We start from the raw sequence: 19,572 nt of genomic DNA, 5'->3' as shown, positions 1-19,572 counted from the left end.
CGCAATCCAACGTCTCCTCGGCAACTGTGGTGCGCAATGTGCCGACTGGCCCGCTCACTTCTTTTAAACTCTCCATCTGCGCAATCTGGTGTTTCCTCAGGACGGTGGCGCGCAAAATATGCTATCCCCGCTCGCTTCTTTAAACCTACTCTACCTCTGTGCAATCCGGTGTCTCATCGTAACTGTGGTGCGCAAAATGTACTGACTGTCCCCGCTTGCTTGTTTTAAAATCGCTTTCCCTCCACGCAATACCGTGTCTCCGTAAGATTGTTCTTATAGATGTTATAATCTTGGTTAATAGACAAGATGGAGCTGTTTTTTTCGTTGACCATCATATCAGTAACTTTGTACGTTAGTCACTGGTTAGAATGTGGATCTAATACAGGTTTCCCCTGGGTTTTTCCGGGGGCAAAACTAACGATGGTCGGTGGCAAATTACCCCTATGATGTGTCATTTGATTTCTTAACTGGAACTCAAATGGACCCGATTCAGCCATTGTTTACATTTTAGGTCAGGGCTCGTTAGATGTCTGAATGCCAAAAAAAAAAATAAGGATTTGGGATCAGCCAGCAAATATGGGATTGAGGTGGGAGATCAGCAATAACTTTCTGAAGGAACAGCATGCTTGAAGCGCCAAATGACTTATTTTTGCTTCTTAAATAAGAATGAAAATTGATATAGGACAGCAAGGGCTGTTGTGTTTGTGGATGAAAAGCACATTGGTGAATATAAGTGACACAAATGAATGCTGTTGTTCACTATTTCAGCGGATCTGTTATATCTGTCCACTAGACTGCCAAGAGATTAAATACTTCGTTCATTTTTTCTGCAGTCTCTGATCAACATATTATTTCACAGGATTTAAAGCTCATTCACAAGCATTTTCATTCAACTTATTTGCCTTTTTTTTCTTGCAGATGAATTGACCTTAAATCAGGCTAAAATCTGATTGCCCTATTCCTTCACCACACATACAATGGATTTAATGGTAGTGGTTTACTTTTAGCAAAAGCAAAAATTTTAGATGATGTACCTAGCGTAACTGGACAAAGAATAATTAAACTGAAAAAAAAGCACAGAGGAGATCCTTGAGAAATGATCTGTAATAATTGAAGCGTGGACTGCGACGTGTGATTTCACTAGGCGAGGTTCTATTACTTATGACCAAGGATGCTAGATTCCTTTGTATGTGTGAGTATATCCCTGTAAAGTTGGCTCTGTTGCAATGTGTTCTGTTGCATGGGAAGGATGCATGCACTCAGTGTGAATTCCAAACCAGAAATAAACACCAGCCTTAAAAGGCTTCCACAAAGTACAGAAAAGCGGTGAAGAAGACTGGCTTGTAGGAGTGACTTTCTACAAGAAATCCTTTCTACCATTAACCTGAGGATACTTAAAAGAATGTTCTGGTTTACATACCTCGTGAGCCTGTTACTGTTTGTTTATTCTTTACATGTGTACGTATTGTATTCCACCTTCATTCAGACCATGTGAAATTGGACTCAAAGTTTCCACGAGGTGTGTAAAGTTGTCAAACTGTAGTGTTCATCTCCTTTTAGCAAGGGCTCCTTTGAGTCTTGGTAACTTATCAGTCACCACAACTTTAGTGAAAAAAAAACACATCCTATTTCTTCACCTTGCTTCCAGTAGTGCATATGCATATTCAGAGGGCAACTGCATTCTGAGAGGTGCATACGTGAACCTTGATAACTTTGATCATCTGTGCTAGTTAGCTGAGGGGAAAATGGGTACCAGGAAAAAAAAATCTGTGACTCAAGTCAGTCATCAAGGAAGGCTACATTCAATGGAATGCAACAAAGATGCCTCCTTTACAGATTAGGTTATGCTTAATGGACGTGACAAATGTACAAATACCTAAAGTTATGCCATGTAAGTGCCCCCACCTCATATGATATGACCACACTTTTACTGCTATGGTTGCCAGTTTCCCTGCAATTTTTAGTAAGAAAATACAATCCAGATTTAGTGATACCTAGTCTTTTATAGGTTAATATGCACAAGATTTTAGCAGATTCAGCATGAGTTTGATTATATCTCCTGAATATGTTGTTGGATGGGTGATATTGAAATTGCAAAGGTCATTCTGCTTCAGGATAAATTGATCCTAATCTTGGTGTATAGTATGCATTACACCTTCTTTGCAAAAAAGAATGCAGAGAGCATCTAACCTATAATTTAATAACTGAAAATATGCTTGAAACAGGAAGGCAATTAGTAAGGTCAATTTCTCAAGAAATTATACCAATTTGTAGATAGCGAGTGTCTAATTATTTGTCCCACCTAAAAATTATCCTCCAATTTCTCTTATGATGCTTACTGATTAGGGCATGATTTCTATTTCTGCTCAGTTTATATTACTATGGTGCACCTAAATTAGAGGTTGAATGTCAATGAGAGTCAAACAGTTTTCCATACCTTTCTTACAGATCCTAATGGTTCCATGAGTGAAATATCACAGCAACAGTTTATTTCAGTTTCCTTTCCATCTCCTCCTGATTCAGGGGAGAACATCTGGTCCAATAAACTCTTATTCGAAGTTGTAACATCACTGCATCTGTTACCTGCCTGTCTTCAGTAACTAGCGGGTATCTGGTGGAAATGGCCTCACAAAATGTATATCAGAATGTTCACTCAAGAGATCGTGAAATGTTTAACTTAGATGGCATGCTGTAACATTTTTGTGTGCATTGATCTAACAATTTCAGTATAGCAATAAAAAGCTGGAAATGCAGGTCAGGTAGCATCTGCAGAAAGAGAAACAGCTAACTTTATGGTGAAGGATCTGGGAAGTTCTGTTTCCCTTTTGACAGATGTTGCCTGATCTGCTGAGTATCTTTAGCATTTTTTGTCTTTAATTCACATCCCAGCAACTGCCGTTATTTGATTTTCATTAACTGTATCATAAAAGCTGTGCAGCAAACGAGTCCAAGTCAGAACCATTGCAAATCTGGTTGAATCAATTGTATTGAAAAGTTTAATTTTGGCTCAAACCCATAAACTGATGTGTTTTCTTGAAAAAAGTAAAGAATCTTAGCACAGTATGAAATAAGAACCATGGACACCTAAAACACTAAGCAATAGGGTGCCATATTAGTTAACAGGTTAATGGTTTAATATGAAATTCCACTGAAATCTGTGTTAACAGGAGCAGTATCATTAGCAATAATGCACAGTACAGTTTTAAGCGTGTCAAGTCTTTTTGATTTTCTTTGCCCTTTGTGTACCAAAATCTAAGAATCAATTACTATTATTTACATTTTATTCAGTAAATAATATATATTTTCTCCCAATAGCAGATTTCTTCCATTCATTTCATGGGGGGAGGGGTTGTATTAATTGTGGCATATTTAATTCAGCACTGGCTAAGTGTAATCTCCCAGCCTGTTGGCTTGGTAGACTTGAGATTCTCTCATTGTCTCCTTCAACACTAAAGGAGTCCACAGGTGCTGAAAGAAACAACGCTGACTTAGGCTCACACCACACCTCTGGGCAACAGGACTTTCATGTGGCAAGTTCTATCATTAGCACCTTAGTGGGAACAGGGGCATCCAGACTTGTACATTTGGATACATTTCCAAGTTAACCAATTATTGTACATTGTAAATAACAACTTACTCCCTTTATAGAGTTCACATATCGAGGATGTTTGTATTCCAGTGTAATCAGTCTGGAGCCTCAGATAATTAATAAACCCATCCAAATGTTACATATTACTGATCATTTCCACTATTGATTTTAGCAATTAGAAAACCACGTGCCACTTATATTTCCATATGCAATCCAGAATCCTCACTATAATTATGGAACTTGGAAACAATCTCTTAGATTTTAACTGTGAACCAGCTGTGGCTTGTCTTAAAAGAAAATGTGCAGGACAAGAACTGAACCTGTTTTGGTTTTTATGTCTTTGGCTGTCCAAGTGAAACTGCTTACCCAGACCTCAAAACACCGTGGTAAGATTTCCTTGGATTCTGAAAACAACTTACAATTGATATTAGTGCAGGGTTTCTTGTGAGCATTAAACCTTCCAATGTCTACTTAGCAGAAAACCATAAGTGAGGGCACTGTTGTATTAAAACAAAACATTTTAAATTAACTTGCTGGACTCCACTGTTATAATTTGGATCATATGACAGCAATAAGCTGGATGAACTCAGCAGCACACAAAAATATTTCAGCACAACCATTTTGATTCAAGGTTATGGATATTTTAGCACCAATAAATCATCAAGGTACATTCTTCCCCCCCCCCCCCCAAAAAAAAGCAAGATATCTCAGCTTATTCAGTCATTGTAACAAATTAAGTAAGTGCCACTGGAATCTTGGACTTCATTGCTTTTGTGAAATCTTGTAGACTTTTTACTTTGGTGCAACTAGCAGAACCATTGCCTCTCAGCTCCAATGACCCAGATTCAATTCTGACCTCTGGTTCTGTCTATGTGAAGTTTGCACATTCCCTGTGACTTCATTGATTTCTCCGTTTCCTCCCACACCCAAAGACACGTGTTGCCAGACTACAAACCCGCAAGAGAACGCAGATGCTGGAATTTGGAGGAAAAAACCTCCAGCAGTTTTTATTTTTGCCTAGGTTAGTATGCTAATTGACCTGGAGATTGTCCCTGGTGTAGAGGTAAGTGATAAAGAGTGTGGGAATTGACAGGAATGTGGAGAGAATAAAATGGTATGAGTATGGAATTAGTGTATGTGGGTGCTTTATGGTTAGTGTGGATCTAAGCTCAAGGGCCTAATTGGGCTTTTCAACTTTATAACTCAAATACGTGGTTGGTCACACAGGATGGCTAAACAGAAAATCGGTTACTATTTCAGACTGCTGACCTTTAATTAGAACCTTGCTGAAAAACACAGAGGATCAGAGATGTTCTAAAGTAATACTGAAAACATGGCAACAGATAAAATTGAGCAGAGAGATGGTATCCGAGTAAAATGGAACACAGAGTGCAATTGTACAAGAATTCAACAGTTGAAGTATATGATTTTTGATGGCCAAGAGGAAGAACAAAAACTTTCCATTGAAGGACATAAGACTGAGAAGGATAAAGAGAAGTGTGGGCTAGAACAACTTTGAGAAAGAGCTGATCAGGGTTGTTGGGGTGCGGACAAGACCATGCATGTGCATTACGTATGGATCTCAGGATGCAAAGAGAATAGCAATTCAAGAAATTATATCCTTCAACAATAAAGCGTAATCATTGGTGGATCCAATCCTTAAAGCTGGAATTTCATTTGTAAGACTGTGGAATAACAGCGCTGGAGACAATTTTTAAGAAAACACACATAAGTCCGCGAGCAAATTTTGATCAACAGCTTATCGGAAACAAGAATGGAAACCAACAAAGGTGAGCAGAGTAAGGAAAACAAATGGAAATTCCATCACACAAAGCAGCAAACCATCTTCGTGGTGGACATTCATTCCTGGAAGAAAAGCTGCAGTGAACTTAACAGCAATTAGTTCTCCTCTTCTCTATAGACCTGTTGATTATTTCCAGCATTTGTATTTCAGCAACTGGAGTTATTTTGGACTTCGAGTAACTTTTCAAATTAATTGTATCCTTTCAAGGATAATGCAAGAGAAAGGAAAGCCTTTTCATTATGTCATCACTAGGAATTTTATAAGAAATACACTATATACATTAAGCAAACTTTCTTAACGTATTCCCATTATACTAGAAAACATTACATTGTACATTGTTCCTTGTTAAATGAATTGGGTCATATCAAGGTTCTGCTGTACAAAAGTAATTGCTTCTATTTAAACAATAATGAACACCAGGAAAGGCATCTGCACTGGTGCATTTCTTTTCAGGAATACTGTACTTGCCATTTATACATTAAACTATTACCAAGTTTCACAAAATTTCATTAAACTTTAGAGAGGCTATGCAAAAAGGTTTAAGAGTTTTTAAAAAATTTTAACATCCACAGACCATTTATTATCCGTAAAATTGCATTTAGTAATTTACTTCCCCTACATACCCTCCCCACATTAACTAATTAGTGTCATAATCAACTTCATCAACTCTTGGCAATAGAAAAGCAAGTCTGGTCTGAATTCCTACTTCCCATTACTATCTGCTGATCATGTGGCTACAAATTGGAGGATAGGATTAGGTACGGTGTTGAAGTTTCAAAGTTGAAGCCATTGGGCTTCTCATGAGGAATTGCTGTGTGAGTAGGGCACAATAAGGGTTTCCTGCTTTGAAACCAGAGAATATACAAGGTGGGACTGGAGAAGAGAAGTGGGAGTGAGAGATCAAACCCACTCATCAGCAATAACCATCTAAAAAATTTGGTTACAGGTGTGCTAGTGCTCACTCATCACATAATTTTAAAGAGAAATGTGCTTATCCCTCCTGGAGTTGATGAATTTAAATTTTTGCACATACCAGCTTGAAACTATATAAGACCACAGGGGTTCCCAACCTGGGGTCAATGGACCACTTGGTTAATGGTAAGGCTCCCTGACATAAAAAGGTTGGGAACCCCTGCACAGCTAAGATGGAGAGAAAAGGAAGAAATGGATGTAGTTCAGAAACCTATGTGAAAGATAATTAAAAATCATAGAATTAAACAACATTAAGTCATAAGGTATTAATTGTGAAATGGCAGAGTAAGGACTTGCATTTTGAAGACACAAGAGACTGCTGATGCCAAAATCTGGGAGGGAAGTGTCAACTGTCCATTTCCCTCCATAGATGCTTCCTGACCTGCTGAGTTCCTCCAGTGTTTTGAGTGTGCTCCAATACTTTGAATCAGAAATAATCAGCTTTCAGAATTATCAGGGCAAATTCAGCCTTAGAGACCTGAACTGGTGCAACCCCAGCCTTACAGTAATGTGGCCAACTCTGAAGTGCAACTGGAGATGAGCAACAAATGCTGACTTTACCATCCAAACAACAAACTTTTATTTTTAAATTTAGTTCTACTGCAATATCATGTTATTCACACTGAAGACTCATTAGAAATTCCCCCTTTAAAGCTAAAGCTCTCATCATAGGACCCAACATTTAGAACTTCTAGCATAAATATGTGAATAATTCACGTCAGAGGGAAATTAGTTCTTATTTGACACATCATCTCCAGCAGGAGAGATGACCTCAAAAGTGCCATTAGCTTCAGTTGACCACTAGTTTGGTCTAGCAGCATATTTCTTCTTGAGGAACTATTTTAAACGCCAGCTGAAGGATTATCTTGTAAATGCATTACATTGACTGAAGGAGCTGTGGGTGACAGGAAATTAATTACATTTGAGTTCTACAAGTAATTAAGACTGGCTAACATCTTGTACCATTATGGGATGAGTATGTGGGTAGAGTGTAACATTACAGTGACTGATGTTTACACACCTCATGAGGAGCTGGAGCAGAACATGCTACAGTTAATACTGTGGTATCAAATCTAAAATGTGAAGCACAATTTTACTAGATATAATCCTTAACACTTGACAAATGAGTGTTCCTTTTATCCTCTTAGAACTATTAGAATATTGAACAAATCTTTCTCTTTATACTTTCTGCTGAATTCTCTAACATGTGCCGCTTGCTACCCTGTTTAATTTATTTCTATTTATGATTTTAAAAAAATGATTAATGATTTTTTAAACAGCAAATCTGAGTAATTTTATCTTGTGATTCAAATCTGTGCTTGAAAATACATACAGTCCATTGGCAAGGGCAGAGATGATTCCATTACTTATTGTGCTATGCCACCAAACAGAAAATTATCAAGAGATTGTAAGGCAACTGCAATTTGGATAAACATCAAATGCCAACTTTCTGCCTTTTTTTCTGTATTGCTTCATTGCTCTGGTTAAAAAAAAAAGGGACCTGATGTAATCTGCTGCTTTCAAGGAGACATCACTGGTCAACAATCCTAAAAAAGGATCATGGCAAATCAACCATCTTTCAGTGTTTCATCAGAACAACAGAAGAAGTCAGATGGGAGAATTCACAGGAACATTTGTAGCTTTTTAAAAAATTTCTTTTCAATTGATCTGAACTGTATTTATATTAATGGAATTGGCTGAATATGTAAAAGTAGCCTTCTAGTTTACAGTTGTTTTCTAGGTAACAAGACTACTACATCAACTCTAATATATTGGATTTGCCTTTGCAGTATGTTTAAGCACAAAGGTCACGTTCTCTTGACCAGAGACAGAACTAACTCTGTGACAGTGTGCACCTCACGAGAGTGACACTGTGATACAGCTAGTTACTGTCTGAAAAGCATTGGAGCCAGTTTATCAACATCTTTACCCGAGGTAAGATAATTCATTAATTAGTATATCCAATATTTTCCTTACACTTTTCACTGACATGACCAGATAATTAAGGCAGAAACAAAAGCAAATTAAAACAAGGTGCAAGCAAGTATTAATTATTACTACACAGTAAACTGTGCGTGAGAGAGGGGGGAAATGACTGTTGACCAATTTCAGAGGCAGTTTTCAGGGCTTGCTATCAATCAGACAAATCAGTTTTCTGGACAGAGCTTCATAGTACTTGATGGTAAACTGCTTTTCAAGGTACCTGCATGCGAATGATGCAGAGGAATTGGCAAATAAATGCCTGACTCTCACTAATGAGGAGAAGTTCACAAAACTGGGCATCATTGGAATAAAAGGAGATATGACTGAAGTATTTCAAGCCATGGTTAATGCCCAGCAGTTTTGAGTGTGAGCGTGTGAAGCAGGGAGAGCAAAAGCAGAAAATGATTTAGTTCAAAACTGAACCAAAGCCTTGCACAGTGCTGGACATGTGCAACAGGCTCCCAATTTAGGGAGAACAGGACATTGATTCCACTGAAGTTTATTCATCACAATAATCTTGCTGACCTCCTTGTTAAAAAAAAAAGCAACAGAATATAGAAGGCAGGGTAATTCAAAATAGAAACTACTGAAGTAGTGTTCGCAGATCTCATGTGCTGATGCTGGCTTTAACCAGGACATTGTGTCCCATTCACACATCCCCATTCCTTTCCCCCAGTCAAGGTCAAATAGATTTGCGGTATGATGGTTCTGACACCAGGATCACGGTTACCTATCAGTTTGAAAATTATTTCTGAGGAACAAGAAGTGATCTGAGAGTCTAATCCATTTACTAGTTTACCTGCCATTCCCCCTGGTGTTCAGTGAGATGTAGAGAGAATGACAGAGACAGGTTTCAGCTCGAAACATCAACTGTACTTTTCTCCCCATAGATGCTGCCTGACCCGCTGAGTTCCTCCAGAATTTTGTGTGTGTTGTAGAGAGAATGGGCTTGAATGTGAAATTTGTTTATTAAAACAAAGGTAAACTAAGTTCTATGATCCAGAATCAACTTGCAGGGCGCCTAATGCTTCACACCAAACCTATTCAGCTTGCAATACATCTAAAACAATCACAAAGATATACACCATGCACGACAGTTAAAAATAAGATCCACTCCCTTCACTATCATGTTCATCTTGGGGCTCATTAACTATGAGCACACATTTGCTCGGTTTCAACCACACTCAAACTCTTAGCCCTGCAGATTCTTTTTTCTAAATGTGATTCACTTTGTTACACATGGGACTGACATTAACCAAGTATAGTCTGTAACCTAACATGAACTCAATAAACCTCAACTCATAATTGGACAAATGGATCCTTGCATTGATAATTTATACACAGACACCTTGTCAAATTACAAAACAAACGTAGTTGCGAAATAAAAATTCAAAACACAGGAACACTTAGTTGGTCAAGTATTATCTGAAAAGAGAGATCATGAAATCTGAGGAAAACTGTAATTTTTTTTCTTCAGGAAGTACTGCTGAATACAGTATTCACATTTTCTGTTTTTATTTCAGATGCCCAGCATCTGCAGTAATTTTGTTTCCAGATTACTACAGGTGGGTCCCCAAGCCTGCAAGCTGCAGCTGAATTTGCAGCTTCTGTTGCCTTCTTGCTTCCACAGCATAGTTTTGTGATCTGCTACACAAATTGATGGAGTCAAATTTTAGATTTACCCCTAAGATGGCCCTCACATTTATGGTCGCTGTGAATTAGAATCACCATGTTAGCCTCTTACTTCTACTCCTCATCACAATTCAAACACTCAGACAAAAGCAAAATGTTGCAGATGCTAAAAGTCTGAAATAAAACAGAAAAATAATGGAAATGCTTAGTAGGCCAGACAACATCTGTACAGAGAGAAACAGAGTTAATAATTACGGTTGACTGCCTTCCAACAAAACTGGGAGAATTTAATAATCAATAGGTTTGAAATTAGTGAGAAAAGTGGAAGGACATCTATAACACATTAAAGCTATTTTTCTAAAGCATTTCTCTTTCCTGATTCTCAATAAACAACAATTACATCTTGGTTATTGTAAACATTTACATTTCATATGCACAATCAGTAACGGCAAACATACACTACACGTTAGTCACATCCTTGGCTGTAGTTACCAGATTCTGGTATTCAAAGAGAGTAAGACAGACTCAGAGCACCAAACAAGCTGCAATAAATGAATACTCCAATCATTTCCTGACACTTTCATTTTAGGAAATTTTTCTTTACACTGTTACCCTAAGTGTTCCCTGTTTTCTTTTTTATTTGAAAACACTTCAAGTTCTCACATTTCACTTTGTTACATTAGCTTTCATATTTTAAGCCAGTAACTTTCAAAAGCAAACTAAAACTCGTCCTGCCATTTTCTTTAATACCACCAGGTGGCAAAATAACCATGCAGTTTTGCAGACGGGGCAAAAATACCGTCACAAATCTTTTTTTGACGCTCCACATAAAAGCTGAAATCATGTTAGTTCTGTTGGATAAAAATTAGATTTGATTAATGCAGCAACTGCAGAGTTGTTTTAGCTGTGTGAGAAAACAAGATTACCAAATAGGCTTCAACCCTGGACTTCAGCTTGGGCTCAGTAGAGGGATTTTAAAATCTAAATGCTCAAGACATACAATGAATGCCAACTTTATTCTAAACCTGCCAGTCACACAATTCCCACTAGAAAAGGTTTCACAATTTTCCCCACACCCAGAATGCCAAAACTGCTACTTCCCTGAGCATTTTTAGGTCACACTGCTGAGAAGGCTGTCCTAATATCAGAATGAGTTTTATTTCTATGTAATAAATGTATTTGATTTTTTTCTCCATAGATTGCAACATTTTCTGTCTCTGTGAGGGTTGCACTTTCTTTTGCATGTTAATGTACTGTTGATTGCACACAATTCCTCATCTTGTCATTTTAGTTTAAAAAAAACCCTAAATAAAATCTGACAAAGCAATGCTATCTGCTATAATTGTTGGCAAGCTGATTTTATGACCAATTCTTTGTAGAAAATATCACTGCATGGATTAAATATAATTAAAGTCTGGAACCCAAGTTTCTCAACATTCCAACTGATTTGAAGTAATTGTAGGAGTTTTTTTAATTGTATTTATCCAAATTGTTAACATACAAGGCAAAATGGATTGATTCATTGTGATTAACTTTCACCCGCCTAGTTGCTTGCTTCCAACTAATATCAGGTTAATGAAAAAACTCTTCTCAGGCTTCAAGCCAGTTACAGGTATCGATTTTAACTGGCGTTTTGATGACAAACTGCCATCTTCGTCAGTGATGATGCCTGGGTAAGTCAAACCCAGTGGTACTTATACACCCGTCATCCGTCCCTCCTGATTGGGTGAGAGCTAACCAATCAGGTGTCCGCTCTCCCACCTTGTTTACACTCACTTTAAGTCAGCTGGCGTTTACAGAATTCCCTGTCAATGCGGAGCAGTGTATATCAGCCAGATGGGACACATGGTGGAAACCCGCATCAAGGAGCGTAGGAGGTGTATCTGTTTGGGTTACCCGGAGAAATTAGTGGTAGCAGGACATTGCATTTGCAATGGCCATAGGATTGACTTCGACGGCACAAAACTACTGTGCCACACTAATGGCTTTTGGGACTGCCCTGTGAAGGAAGCCATTGAAATAACACTAGAGGAAAAGAATTTTAACAAAGGCGAAGGTCCCACTCTAAGAAAGAACTGGAATTCGATTGTAAACAAGGTATGAGAGTGAAAACCTGATTGGATGAGGGTCAACCAATCAGGAGGGATGAACTACTGGGGTATAAATACCACTGGATTAGACTTACCCAGGCATTATCCCTGAAGAAGATGGCAGATTTTGTCATCAAAATGCCGGTTATAAAATTGATACCCGTACCCGTCTTGAAGCCCGAGAAGTTTATTCATCATATATGCTGGAAAAGCACTAGATCCTTTTTTAATATCAGGTTGTTGAAATGATTCAGAATGTTCCTCTAATGGAAGATTAAAGCCTGAATCCCTTAACTGGTGGCTCAGGTTAACAAATAGCATGACACTGTTTGAGGAGAACAGTATTTGCTTCCAACTGTGGATCATGGGACAAGATACCCTACAAGTTTCATTGATCAATGTAGAACAGTTAACAGTTGGTCTTTGGATAAACAGAGCAGAAAGGGACTTTTGGATCTTCCTTGCTCATAATGAGCAGTAGTTGAACCAGCTATAGAATCTAACTATATTACCAACTGGATTAGAGTGTAGCACACAATATTTTTAGAGAAAACTTCCACACTACCAGCCTGATCTGCTCTTGTCCAGTAGGAGACAAAGAACCTGAAAAGTTGAATGCCTTTTTTTGTTTTTAATAGTCAGTTTTAAGCTGTCTAGCAGCTTTCAACCTAGTCTCGATTTTCTCATCCATTGAGCAATCGACATCTGACTCAAGCATAGTGGGGGTGGGGGGGCGGGGAGTATAAAAAGAAATCAATCAGCTCAACACTGAGCTGTCTGTCATGATGTTTGATGCCCAAGTTTATTCACCATCCCACAATTTTCCACATGTAATAAAAAATGCACTTTTTCTCATTAATCTTCCTCAATGACAAATGAATAGATAATTACCAGTACATTAGCATCAATTTGTAATGGCTCAAGAATTCCAAGATAATAAATTTCTAGATGTCAACTAAAAAAAAAACCTGCTTGAAACAGACCCAGTTTATAGATGTTACTTAAAATAACTGATAGACTTTCTCTTTTTTTTTAAAGCTGTAAATCATCTGAGTAAGTTCAAAAAACAAGTGACACTTCTCTTTAGTGACAGTTAATCAGTACTGTTGGACACTATGACTGGTGGCATTGAAGATTATGACTATTAAGCTTTAGGGCTTGAGGAGAAAATTTCCGGCTTCTCCCACCTCTCCTGCTAATGAAACTGGAGGTCTAAGCTGCAGCCACTCAACTTTATTCTATACACTCTGACTTCCCTCTAAACCTGCAACATTTGGAAACTACTATATGATGACCTTTGCCTTGGTGAATAAATTTTACATTTGAATCTGTCAGTATTAACAACCCAAATTCGCAACTTAAAGGCCGTGCCAAGTTAAAAACTACTCACAACAGTAATACCCACCAACACAGCCCATGAGAATAGATGTGGACCTCTCTGTCAAAGGTTCAAATGGTTTGTTAACTTCTTTGGTTCTGTCTGCAGAACTTATAAATAATACATGCAGAACATCAGTAATTTAGGCTTACCCATGAGCTGATCCATAAATACAACTTATTTATCTGCACAGCTGAAACCACCCTTTTTCTTCACATTCAGTATAACTTATTTCAGCATTAGGTCTCTTACAGGACCTGGAAGACACCTGATAAAGCTCAACTTTCCCTTTTGACTCCCATCCCTATTCCAGGAACTAGAGAGAATGAGCTTGAACATTAAAACATTGACAAAACAAACAGGCAGGACGACAAGAGATCAGTGAGATTTAATTCCCTTTGACATCTGTGTTTTGTTCAATTGTGCAAGTTTACAATCTTCCATTAGTTACAGCACTTCAAGAACATTATGGAACTAGCAGTTACAAATGTTACAGGATTTTGTTTTGATGGACTCAACATCTTCCGGTGGTAGCCATGTAAAATAACATTTAGTGAACTCCCTTAAGTCGTTAAAAGCTGCAAAGATATTAACAGCGTTAGAAAGAAAAAATATTACCAAGAAAATGAAAGGTGAGATCAAAGAACAGCATGTCTTATCAATGCAGTAGTGGAGATAGTGAGAAATGCAGCTTTTAAAGTAATCGAGAAACCATTTAAATGAAGGAAGATGCTGATCTCTGGAGAGTGTGGAGGTCAGTTAGGAGAAGTTCAATGAAGCATAGGGCTTCAGATCACTGTCACAAAGGAAGCTAATTGCAATTTTGATAAGGCTGATTTCATTGACATCTCTCATGGTGGTAAGTGTGGTGTGTTATGCCCCTTCACTGCACTGCAATCTACATCACTTTCCAATGCTTCTCCTCAATAAATCAACTTAATAGGAATTGCTCGTGCTTGATTCTGTCCTTAACTATACAACCAGTTTGAATGCAGTCACTTCTCTTTATATCTTTGGGATCAATGCTGATTTTTGTTTTCTGGGAAGAGCCTGATATTAAAGAGCTTTCCTGGGAATGCTGCAACTACTGGATTCTCAAGAAAAATAGAACATTCACATGATTTTGTTTCTTTCTGAGTTAGCTAACCAAGAACAATTAACTAGACGTGAAACAGTTCTGATCTCTCTCATATTTGATATCTACCAATGTAGTGCAAGTTGGGCTGTAAACTACTGGTGACATGGTTAGACTTATTGACTAGTTATACTGCTCATAAGCAGCTCAATTGTTACTTTATGACTTGGTTGAGTTCCCTTAATAGCAACAGGGAGAAAATCACACCATTGTTAACAAGCAAAAATAATTATCTACCTGCCACTTCCTACAAGACCCTATGGCACTGTGCACAACTAATTCACAAGTTTAAGATGTGAGGATAGCTCCTGTTTAGCACAAAAACAGTTTGCTACACAATGCTTCCTGAGAAAGCCACAAAGAATTTTAGTGCAATCACCCTGCTTTACAAATTTATATCCAGTGAATAAAAAGTTCAGTAAAATTAATTATACCCAAACATATTAAATTGATTTTCACCAAATACTATACAAAAAAAATAGTCTTATATTTCTTAATGTTCCACCCTCAGTTGAAACATCTATATATTTATTTCAAACAAGTTAATTCCTCAATTAAAAATCTGATGTAACATTACAAAATACATCAAAAATTTTCATATTTACTCGGAATAACACGAATACTTTAAAAGGTGACAATTCTGTTATATTTCTAACCAATTTAACCATAATTTGACCCATTACATTTCAAAGAAAATTAATTTCAATATTTAAAATGTAGTGCTGATTAGTCACAGTAACACTTTTCTCCCCTTTATCAGAACATAAAATAATTCAGGAAGTTACCAAAAATATATTTTTGCTTGTCTTCACACATATACACTTTGTCCAAGGTCTGGCTGGTCAACAAATTCAATTATTTTTCCAGCTTTACTCTCTTCAAATATTACAATCTAATTTGTAAAAAAAGATAAAATAGTAAAAAACTGTGCAAATAAGGCAGAAGGGTGGATCGTGATGCAGACTTAAATAAAAGACTATTAAAGCATGTCATTTCTTAATGAAAAATCACCTTGGATTTTCTGTCAGTAGATCCTGTGCATGAAATTTCCTTTCATTGGACAACGCTTAGCAATTCCAAAGACAGGAAGGAGGATTGGTCTGTATTCTACAGCAGCCATTACTGGCTATGACTGATTACCAACTTGGGCTCTGATAACAGAGCAAAAGCCATAAAGATGTTCCAATTTAAGGCAGCTCTTCCCACTTTTGTTTTTATTGCCCCACACAGAGAAATTTCCATTCTATTTATAGAATATTCTTTTATTTCAGCGTGTACACTGCAGACATTTCTATCTCAGCATTAGTTTGTACACGGCAAATCCCACAAAAGGCAAAATAAATTATCTAGACTTGGAGGGATTGGCTGAACACAGTTGTAAGTTCAACAGCTGAGAGAACATGAGATTTTCTTGCTGAGCTAGTGTCAAACACCCAAACAGGATGCGGTTTAACAGTGAACTTGAAAGGCAATGCAGCAGCGTATCAGAATACTAGGTTAAATTGTGCTCTTTAAGTCTCTTAGCCTTCTAGCTCAAAGTGCTACCACTGAGCTAATATCTCTGGCACTGGGCTTCTTCAACACTTCCACAGGGATTAATCAAAGCCTTTTTCACAAAATGCAGAAGGTGCATGAAAATAATACAAAGTTTTTTTTGTTTTAAAAGTTATTGTTAAAATGTTTTAGCTAAAGGGAAACTGGAATAACCTGATCACCAAATCCTCACATACTTTGAGTTCTGGGCTATTCTGCTCTAAAAACTTAAATGGCAGCGGAAGACAACAAAGTTAGAATCTTGCAATAGGTGTGAAATTTGAATCATCCAATTTCTTGCAAACATGACTCTCAACTGTCACTGCAAAAAGAATCCAACATTTTCAGGAATTGTTGCCATCAGTTTGTCTTACCTCATTGTTGCCATGCTGTATCCATGGAGCAGGTAAGTATAGTGTCTTTTGTGGCCCTATATCCCAGTAGCGGCCCAAGTTCAATCCATTCACAAACACCACACCTTTTTCCCAGCCCTAAAATGCACATCAGAAGTACATAAGGACTCGTTTGCAGATACTTAAAAAAATGCAAACTGCTTTTGAACTAATGTTGGAGGGTAGTGAACTGAAAAGTACAGAATTATAAAACCTATGTGGCTCACCAATACTATTTGGATTAGATGGGGGATTATCTGCTGCCCTCACCACCTTTGACTTGTCCACAATCTAAGCACATTGATGTAGTTAAATTTCCCTTGAAAAGCCTTGGCGAGACACTCAATTGCATCAGGATCACTACAAGGGCAAATTTGGACTGACCACACAGCATAACTCAAGTGGTGAATTCAGACATGCAAAGGCCATTCACAACAAAGAAATCCTTAACACATTTGAAGACTGGAGTCAAGAGTTATCCCACAGACTAATCCTATATTTGCCTGATATTGCAGATAAGTACACTGTGTGCTGCCCCATCACAATCCCTGGGTAGGTCCTTCCCATTTGCAGGATAGGCCCAGAAAATAGAATGGAGCAATGGTGTACAGATTGGACAGAATAACAGTGGGAGCCCTCAACATGATTCCAGATCCCATGAAGTCTCATGGCACTCGATTAAACAAGGAAACAGCCTCTTGATTCTCCCCAACCATGCTTCCTCAGCAAATATTCCTCCAATTTGAACGACATTTGGAGGAGGAGCACAGAACGTATTCTGGCTGCATGACTTCCATGTCCTTCAACAGTGACTCAGCAACATGGGTTGACAGTTCGTGGACATCGCAGATCAGTGGATGATCAGCAGAAGGAGAAAACTATAAACCTCCACAATCTATAAACTCATAGTCCATCATATCTCTCACCTCCCTGTGGTAACAAGACAAAGGATCACATCTGGATCAAAGGAGGACTGAAGGGCAGGTGAGGGTCATCACAAAGTATATCTTCAATTAAAGAGTCAAGCAGAACCAGCTTACAAATCATGCAAATGACAGGTAAACAAACACACGCATGAGGAATCACATCAAACCCCTGCAGTCCTGTCACAGCCAGCAGTTAATGAAAACAGCTAACAAAATGGGACATTTCTATCTACAATAATGGTGGGGCCCAGCAAAAAGGTGCAAGAGATAAAGCTCAAGCATTCATAACCATACTCAGAGGAAAGTGCTGAGAGAAAGATCCATTTCGGATTCCTTTCAAGATCTCCCCATCAACAAAGTCCTCAGCCAATTTGATTCACTCAATGTCATCTCAAGAAACAGCCAAGAGAACTCCATACAGATAAGGCTGTGGTATCAGAAAACATCCAGGTTCCAGAACTGAAGACTTGCACTGCATAACTAGCTGTTCTTCTAGCCATGTTGTTACAATGTAATTATAGCACTGGCATTTATTCAACAATGTAGAAATGTGCCAAGGTACGTCAGGCCTACAAAAAGCAGATCAATTCCAGCCTTATTAACTCCTATCCAATTATCGACACTAAAATCATCAGCAAAGTCATGGGAGATGTAATTGACAATGCTATCAAGCAGCATTTTCTCACCATCAGCTTCATCATCAACTTTGGTTTCATTCTACCAGGACCACTTAGCCCCAGATTTACAATCTTGCCCAAAAAAGGCACCAAGGAGATGAATTTCAAAAGTGAGGTGTAAGAGACATGGTTGCTGACAAGTGTGGCATCAAGGAGTCCTGATATGACTGAAGACAATGGGCATCAAGGCGGACAAGTTTTCAGTAGTTGGTGCTATGCATCAAGTTGTGTTGTTGGTGGGGAAACATCTTAGCTACCCGGGCAGCACTGTAGCATAGTAGTTAGCACAATTGTTTTACAGTACTAGCTGTAAGATCAGGGTTCAATTCCCACCGCCGTCTGTAAGAAACTTGTATGTTCTCCCTGTGACTATGATTCCTCCAGGTCCTCCAGTTTCCTTCCACTTTCCAAAGATGTACTGTTAGGTTTAGTAAGTTGTGGGCATGCTGGTGGTGGAATTGTGGCATACTTGTGGGCTGCCCTCAGCACAATTCTCACTGATTTGATCTGACTCAAATGATGCATTTCACTGTACGCTATGACATACATGTGACAAATCTTTAAAGCTAATCTTTACTTCTTTCAACCCAAGGACTTAACTGTAGGAGTTCACCTCTGGAAGCATCATACCCTTCCACTGCTTTATCAATTATTTTCTTTCCATCACAAATCAGAAGTAGGGTCGTTCACTCTCAGTTGCATGATTTTCAATTCCATTTCAAATACAGCTCCTTAACAAATCAAACAATGCATGCACATGCATAGGCTCAGGAATTCATATTTCATACTAGGAACTTTCAGCTGACATCAGTGATTCATTCAGATCATTCAGTGATTCTATGGGCAGTAGTAATGATCAATATCCTTTGTCAATCATGCTTCCCATCTGCTCAATAATCTCTTTGACCATCTACTATCAGGCAGAAAGTACCATAGCATCAAGACACAAATTGTTAGGATGGGAAACAGCTTCTTTCCCCAGGCCACAAGTCTACTGAATTCCCTGCTACCTCTCAGGTCTCATCACATATGAAGCGCCAGTAGCTTTATACTGTTTACTTTTTAAACATGTATTATAAATGTACCTTATTATTTGTTAACTTATTTGTGCTAATGTTACCTTCCAGCTAGCCTCCTTCCCCTCTCTCCACTTTTTTTTATTCTGGCGTCTTTCCTCTTTCCTCTTCAGTTCTGAAGAAGGGTCTCGGCCTGAAACATTGACTGTTTATTAATTTCCAAAGATGCCGCCTGACCTGTTGAGCCCTCCCAGCATTTTGTGTGTTGTTTTGGATTTCCAGCATCAGCAGACTTTCTCGTGTTTATTACTTGATGTGTTATGTAAAGTATATGCAAGTTATATGTACTGTGCTGTGCATCTTGGTCCAAGGAATGTTGTTTCATTTGGTAGTATACATGCGTACGGTTGAATGACAATAAACTGAAACTGAACTTTTCTTCTAG

General features: G+C 38.1%; 2 protein-coding genes across 11 annotated transcripts in view; one reads left to right on the top strand and one right to left on the bottom strand.

The window, feature by feature from the left end:
- LOC140716827 (galactosylgalactosylxylosylprotein 3-beta-glucuronosyltransferase 1) overlaps positions 1-19,565 on the top strand; it is a 218,603-nt gene extending 199,038 nt beyond the window's left edge. For 7 of the 10 annotated variants that reach the window (XM_073029768.1, XM_073029764.1, XM_073029762.1 and 4 more), the window contains one exon: positions 919-11,307. The gene's annotated coding sequence lies outside the window, so the exon portion shown is untranslated. Of the gene's footprint in view, positions 1-918; positions 11,308-19,300 lie in introns of those variants that run through there. The other 3 variants (XM_073029766.1, XM_073029765.1, XM_073029763.1) reach the window with 3 other exon arrangements.
- The window catches only part of glb1l2 (galactosidase beta 1 like 2), an 80,320-nt gene continuing 74,565 nt past the window's right edge, over positions 13,818-19,572 (bottom strand). The window contains exons 18-19 of the mRNA XM_073029761.1: positions 16,491-16,607; positions 13,818-15,475 (exon numbers count right to left, since the gene is read on the bottom strand). Coding sequence (XP_072885862.1) covers positions 15,392-15,475; positions 16,491-16,607 — 201 coding nt within the window. The 3' untranslated portion in view covers positions 13,818-15,391. The remainder of the gene's footprint in view (positions 15,476-16,490; positions 16,608-19,572) is intronic.

Source organism: Hemitrygon akajei, chromosome 26, assembly GCF_048418815.1.
Source record: "Hemitrygon akajei chromosome 26, sHemAka1.3, whole genome shotgun sequence".
Classification (NCBI taxonomy): Eukaryota; Metazoa; Chordata; class Chondrichthyes; order Myliobatiformes; family Dasyatidae; genus Hemitrygon; species Hemitrygon akajei.
This window is presented reverse-complemented; position numbering and strand designations above follow the sequence as displayed.